At 58.9% G+C, this 6,000-nt stretch overlaps 1 protein-coding gene across 1 annotated transcript in view; it reads left to right on the top strand.

The window, feature by feature from the left end:
* The first annotated feature begins 2,880 nt into the window (after window positions 1-2,880).
* RIN3 (Ras and Rab interactor 3) overlaps window positions 2,881-6,000 on the top strand; it is a 78,701-nt gene continuing 75,581 nt past the window's right edge. Inside the window, exon 1 of the mRNA XM_040975135.1 lies at window positions 2,881-3,160. Within this exon, the coding sequence (XP_040831069.1) occupies window positions 3,117-3,160 (44 nt within the window). The 5' untranslated portion in view covers window positions 2,881-3,116. The remainder of the gene's footprint in view (window positions 3,161-6,000) is intronic.

Here is a 6,000-nt window from a genome sequence, read left to right as displayed (position 1 = left end):
AATCAAAAGCGGCACCAGGACTTGAACCCAGGACCGCCCATGGGAGACACCGGCATCTTTACCACCGTGCCAGATAGTACAAGGCTGAGCTGCTCAAATTTCACAGCTCAGGAGGACAGGAGCCAGTTCATCTGTCCCATATCATTCCCTCCTGGCCTAGCCTGCTCGACCCCACACAGATCCTGGGGGACTGAACAGCAGGCTCCCACGGCCTCTGGCTTCCTGCTGGGTTTAGCTATTGCAAGTCCCACTGCAGAGTTGCCAGGGAGGGTTGAGTGGAGGTGGATCCCAGTGCTTCCTTCCAACCAAGTTCTCCATGGCTGCCTCTCTCGGCTGAGGGTCCCTTCCTTAGAGTGTGGCCTTGCAGAAGGCCGGTCAGATAGAGGGCCGGAGGCTGCAGCAGGACGTGGGTCTCCCACCCACACAGACCAGTCTCTGTTAGGGAGGGAAGGTCCAGTGGGCAAGGCTGTGTGAGGACTGTCGGTGAGGACTGGCTCTGGGGGCAGCCCGGGTGGCCTCCCGGAGCCTACACTTCTTCACCCTTTGCACAAACATCACTTTGCTGGGATCTGATTCACACACCACACAGCAGATGCACTTCAAGTGGATATAATTGAATGGTTTTAGTACAGCCACAGAGTTGTGCAACCATCACCACATTCAATTTCAGAACATGGTCACTACCCCAAACAGAGCTCCATAACCATCACCAGGCCTCCCCCTCATGCCCTCTCCCCAGCCTCTGGAAGGCACCAGCCTGCTCTCTGCCCCAACAAATTCGCCTCTTTGGGACATTGCCTTCAACTGCCTTGTCCCTGGCTTCTTTCACTTAGCACATTTTTGAGTATCCGGTTATAGCATAAACCAGAACTGGATTCAGCACAACAAATTGGTCTGTCTCTTGGGGTGCCCGCATCCCATCAGGGGGTGTCTGTTCCAATCCAGCTCCCTGCTAATAAGACGGGGAAAGTAGTACATGAAAGCCCGAGTCCCCAAGACTCATGTGGGTAGCCTGGATGGAATTTCTGGCTCCTGGCTTTGGCCAGGCCCAGTCCCAAATGTTGCAGCCGTTTAGGGGGTGAACCAGTAGATCAAAGATCTGTGTCTGTCTACCTCTCTGAATAAATAATTGAGTGAACAGATCTTTAAAAACACTTTGTTCCTTCTTATGGCTTAGTGAGTCTAATGTACAGATCTGCTACATCCACTCAGTCAATAGACGTTGGGTTGTTTCCACCTTTGGTTACTATGAATAAGGCTGGGATGAGTATTCCTATGCATGGTTTTTGTTTCATTAAAGATTATCTTAGGGGGCAGCATTGTGCTCAGAGGTTAGCTAAGCCTATGATGCCAGCATCCCATGTGTGTGCCTGTTCATGTCCTGTTCGTGTCACTTCCAGTCCAGCTCCCTGCTAATGGCCACGGAAAGAAAGCAGAGGTTGGTCCAAGTATCGAGCTCCTTCCACCCAGGAGAGGTTGCGTTCCAGGCTCCAGAGATTTCTTTATTTGAAAAGCAGAATGACAGGGGATTGTATGTGTGACAGAGATCTTCCCTCTGCTGGTTCATTCCCCAAAGCACCACAAAAGCCAGGGACTGAGCAGTCCCATGCCAAGTCCCTAGAACTCCACTGGAGTCTCCCACGTGGGTGGCAGGGTTCTAGCTACTTGGAAAAGATTCCAGTTGCTCTCCCCAGTGAGTTATCAGGGAGCTAGAGAATAAACAGGATGCCAGTAACACAGACAGTTCCATCAGCTTTCTCCACCCTGGGCAGCTTTCCACGTCGCCAGGCGTCTGTCCTGTTCTCCAGCACACATCTGCGGGTGGACTGCTGGGCCGCAGGGCCACCCTGGGCTGAACCTTTCCACACACAGCTAGACTGTGGCTAGACTGCACCCTGGAGTTCCCTCCAGGAGGCTGGCCGGTTGCTGGATGCAGGGACACCGAGTCCTTTCTGACTTCAAACAGGCGGATGTAGTGGAAGTGCCAGGAGAGGGAGCGGAAGTGGAGGCGGGGTAGCAGGGAGGGAAGGGCAGCCAGGGGAACTGGAGGCACTTTCACCAGAGCCCTAGGGTTCAGCCACCAGCCTGGAGGTGTCCAGGGGTCTTGGACAAGTCCCCACCTCTCTTTCAACTTCAGTCTCCGTATCTATGACAACATGGGAGGCGGAGCAGTGAAGGTCCAGGGTGCTGCCCCACACTGAAGCCCTGCTAACAAAGCCCAGTGTAGCCAGCGGCATCAGGCGTCCAGTCAGAGAAACCAGCATTAGAGGGAGGCGGATTCCCAGATTCTAGTCCTGTGCACTCTGTCACACGTTCTGGGGGCAGGGAAGGCACAGGACGCACCTACAGCAGGGGCCTCCGGGTCCCACCTGAGGTGCTGGGCTGTTTCCTCCCATGCGCTGTCCTGTTTCTTCCACCTGCGCCAAGGCATGGCATGGGTGAATTAGAGGCCAGGCTCCAAGGGTGCACAGACGGCTTGCAAGGGGGAGTGAGCTCGATGTCTGAGGAGGCATCCAAGGGGAGGCAGCAGAGCTGCAGGTCTGAACGTGGAGGGGGTGTCCTGTGGGGATCTGGGGCTGCCCCGGTGAGATTCAGCAGGAAAGGCTGTGCCTCGGACCGACTCCATCCATCAAGTTCTGGGCCCGTGCCAGGGCCGACCCGAGACCACGGCTCCTTCCCTCACACGCGGGACCGCGCCCACTGCCAGACTCTCCCAGGAGTTTCCCCACCCCCACTCCAGAGGGTGCGAGGCAGCACCCCGAGGTTGGATATCCGCACCCTCCGGCACCTCAACTCCCGGCACCGCCCGTCGCCTGCCCCGGCCTCGGGGGGCGCAGCGGGCTTCCGTGTGCTCCAGGGGGCTAGGGCAGTGGGCCGCTGCCGAATGGCTTCTGACAGAAAACCCTTGACCACCAAGGCCAGCCCCTTCCTGAAAGCCCCGCTCGCTGCAATACAGGAAGTCGCCGGGAGCGAGCGCCCAGCGCGCGGCGGCTTCCCCACTCGGCGCGGGGCTGGCGGTGGCGCCCGCCCGGGCCCTTGCCCAGTTCCTGTGCCAGGGCCAGGGGAGCGCCCGGTGCCCGAGCACTCCGGAGCAGCGGCCCGCGGCCGCCGCCGACATGATCCGACGTGCGGGAGCGGCCGGGCGCGGGGACCCCGCCGGGTAAGTCGCTGTGCGTCCCGCCACCCTCGCTGTTCCCGCGGTCGTTCTCTTGCTGGGCCCTGGTCGGAGCCGCCCCTAGCGCGCTGGCCGGGGAAACCTCGGGGTGGGCGGACCGAGACGAACTCCCCACCGCGGCCAAGGCCAGATCCTCGGCCGTTTCTGCGCAGAGGAGGGCGGCTGGGGTTGCTGCAGGACCCGACGACTTGGCTAACCTGTGAAGCACTGACTTGGCTCTGGAGGAAACCTGTGCACGCTTTGGGTTGGCTCCGCGCGCGACCTGTCAGAGCCGGGGCTGCCTGTGTAGACACGGCCCCTGCCCCAGCTCCCGCTTGGCCTGAACTTTGGATGCAAACATGCACGGTCCGGGCCCCGCCGATCCGTGGCACCCACCGTTCTGTCCTAGCTTCAGCGCACCCCGCGGGTTTTGGAGCCCAGCAGGGTGCAGCGTGGAACATCCTCGGCTCCCTCAACTTCAGGTTCCCACTGTCCAACAGGTGGACCCCTCCCCGCTCCACCTAAACCGAGGATCCACTGGGGAGGGGGCATCTCCTTCCTCACCCCGCTGGCCTGTCAGGGGACAGTGACCTTTGCGGATTGGCTTTGTCAAGCCGGTGCATGGGTTGGTTCCAGGGAGCGCTGGCTGCGTGTGGTTGGCATAGTACCTGAGGAGAAGGCACTAGTAGAGCTCGCAAAGCTGAGGGACCAGCAGGGACCCCAAAGGTCTAACTTCCAGTCGCTCTGCTCGCTCCCCATCCCCCCACCCTGCTCTCGGGGCATCGCTTAGGACTTCGTGCAGGCGCGGAGAAGACTCCCTCTCCCCTGCCCAGCTCAGCCTGGTGGGTGTCCCAGGTGGGTGTTCCAGGTAACCTCCAGCGTGGAAGAGGCGCCGGATGGGAGGTGCATTCCTGGGCCTGCGTGGAGATCCAGGTGGGCTTTGCGGGAAGTCGTGTTCACTCTTTGCTTTGTTGGTTTACAAGTCCTGGAGCTGCTTGTGTGAATGTCACCCTGTGGCCAGTTACCCTGGTCCTGTGAGTCGCTGAGCCCAGGACAGGAGGCCACTGGAGATGCCAGGCATCCGCTCCGGGACAGGAGTAGGGGCAGAGCACCCCTTGGTCTGAATGCCTCCTCCCACCTGGCCCTCCTGTCTGGACAATGTGGATGCCCTGCCACTTCCCCTTGGAAGTGACCTCTACAGAAACAAATGTCTTCCAGAGGGAGGAACTGGCAATTCCGCTGAGGAAGGGGTCCCAATGGTGGGTGTCCACCACACCCCCAGATCGCAGGGCAGGGTGTGGAGCTATGAAGAGTTGGTAAGGGAGGAAGGAGACCTCTGGGTGGGAGGCCAGGGTTCTGACCTTATGCACTTCCCATTTTCCTTAGTATGACCCAGCCTGACCCACTTCCTCTTACCTCTCTGTGCATCCCTGTATCATTGATGTCTTGGTGCCTCCCTTATCTACACAATGACAGTAAGTTCCCAGGTAGCATCTCACTGAACTTTGCCCCAGGTGCAGGAATCCCCTTGAAAACCTCCCTGAGCAATGCTTGCATACTCCTAGTGACAGAGAGCTCATTACCACTGGTTGCAAGCAGGAAACCAAGACACTGCCTTTGCAGAATCTGTTCTCCCTCTGGATCCCAGCCCCTCTTGCCTGGCAAGTGCTAGTGGGCAGTGCACAGATGACCCTGTCAGCCTGCCCAGCCCTGGGCTCTGCTGAGCCCTCAGGGCCCTGCCTCCACCTCCACCCCCTGCATAATAAGACTCTGAGGACTTTTGCAAGCCAATTCTGCCTTCCTGTGGGAAACACGGATAGGAGAGAAAATGAGATAGAAGGGGCATGCCAGGCCCAGAGGCTTTTTGTCTCCTACTCATGTCTCTGTTGTCTGTTCATTCTGGGTCCCTTCAGTAGTCTCTGGGCAGGGACGGAGAGTCAGGGTGGAAGGGGCTGTTCTGGCCTCTTGAAGGAGAGGATACATAACAGAAGCCTGGGGGGGGGGGGGAGATGGGGCATCCTGGTGTGAGCAGATAGGGAAGGCAAAGCCAGAGGCTGCGGGGGAGCAGGGGGGTTGGAGGGTGGAAGAAGGGGGTCTTGGAGGGGCCTGTGGGATGGCCGCTGGTGTGGCTGATGGAATGCAGGTGAGATAAGAGGCTGCTCAGAGCAGAGGGTGACCCTGGTGAAGCCAGGGCTGCTGAGGGGCTACTGTGCAGAGGGACCACCTGGGAGAGGCTTTAGTCAGCACGCCACCCTGCGCTGCCATGGCAGGCTGAGCAGGTGTAAGAGCATTTTATTTATTTATGCTCATTTCAGATTTGAGATGCAGAGAGACTGACAGAATTCTTCTGTCTTCCCCAAATGTCCTCAATAGCCAGGGCTAGGCCAGGCTGAGGGCAGGAGTTGAGAACTCAACCCAACTCCCCCATGTGGGTGGCAGGAGCCCAAGTACAGGGGCCACCACCTGCTGCCTCCCAGGGTGAGCATGAGCAGGACGCTGGGTACTTGGACCAAGATGCAGGCCTCCAAATGGGGACTTAACCACTGCACACTACCTGCCTGTCCTGCGGCACAAATTGGTCTGTATTTGAGACGTGGAATGCTGCCCTAAGGGTTCAAGGAGTCCTTTGTCAGAAGGAAGCCATGTGGCCCTCTCTAACCCAGCCCAGCCTAATCCCAGTCCCTGGTTTCACCATGAGGAAATAGACCAGGGAAGGGGAAGTGTCTGCCTCAACATCATGGGGGCTGCAGGTGCAAGCAGGGCCTGGCAGGTCACAGGGTCCTGCTGGAGCCCTTGATGGGAGAGAGGAGCCCCTCAACTAGTGCAGGCACTGCAGGGCGGGGGAG

Source organism: Ochotona curzoniae, unplaced genomic scaffold, assembly GCF_017591425.1.
Source record: "Ochotona curzoniae isolate NIBS_2020 unplaced genomic scaffold, NIBS_Ocur_1.0 contig_2688, whole genome shotgun sequence".
In the NCBI taxonomy this organism is placed as follows: domain Eukaryota; kingdom Metazoa; phylum Chordata; class Mammalia; order Lagomorpha; family Ochotonidae; genus Ochotona; species Ochotona curzoniae.
This window is presented reverse-complemented; position numbering and strand designations above follow the sequence as displayed.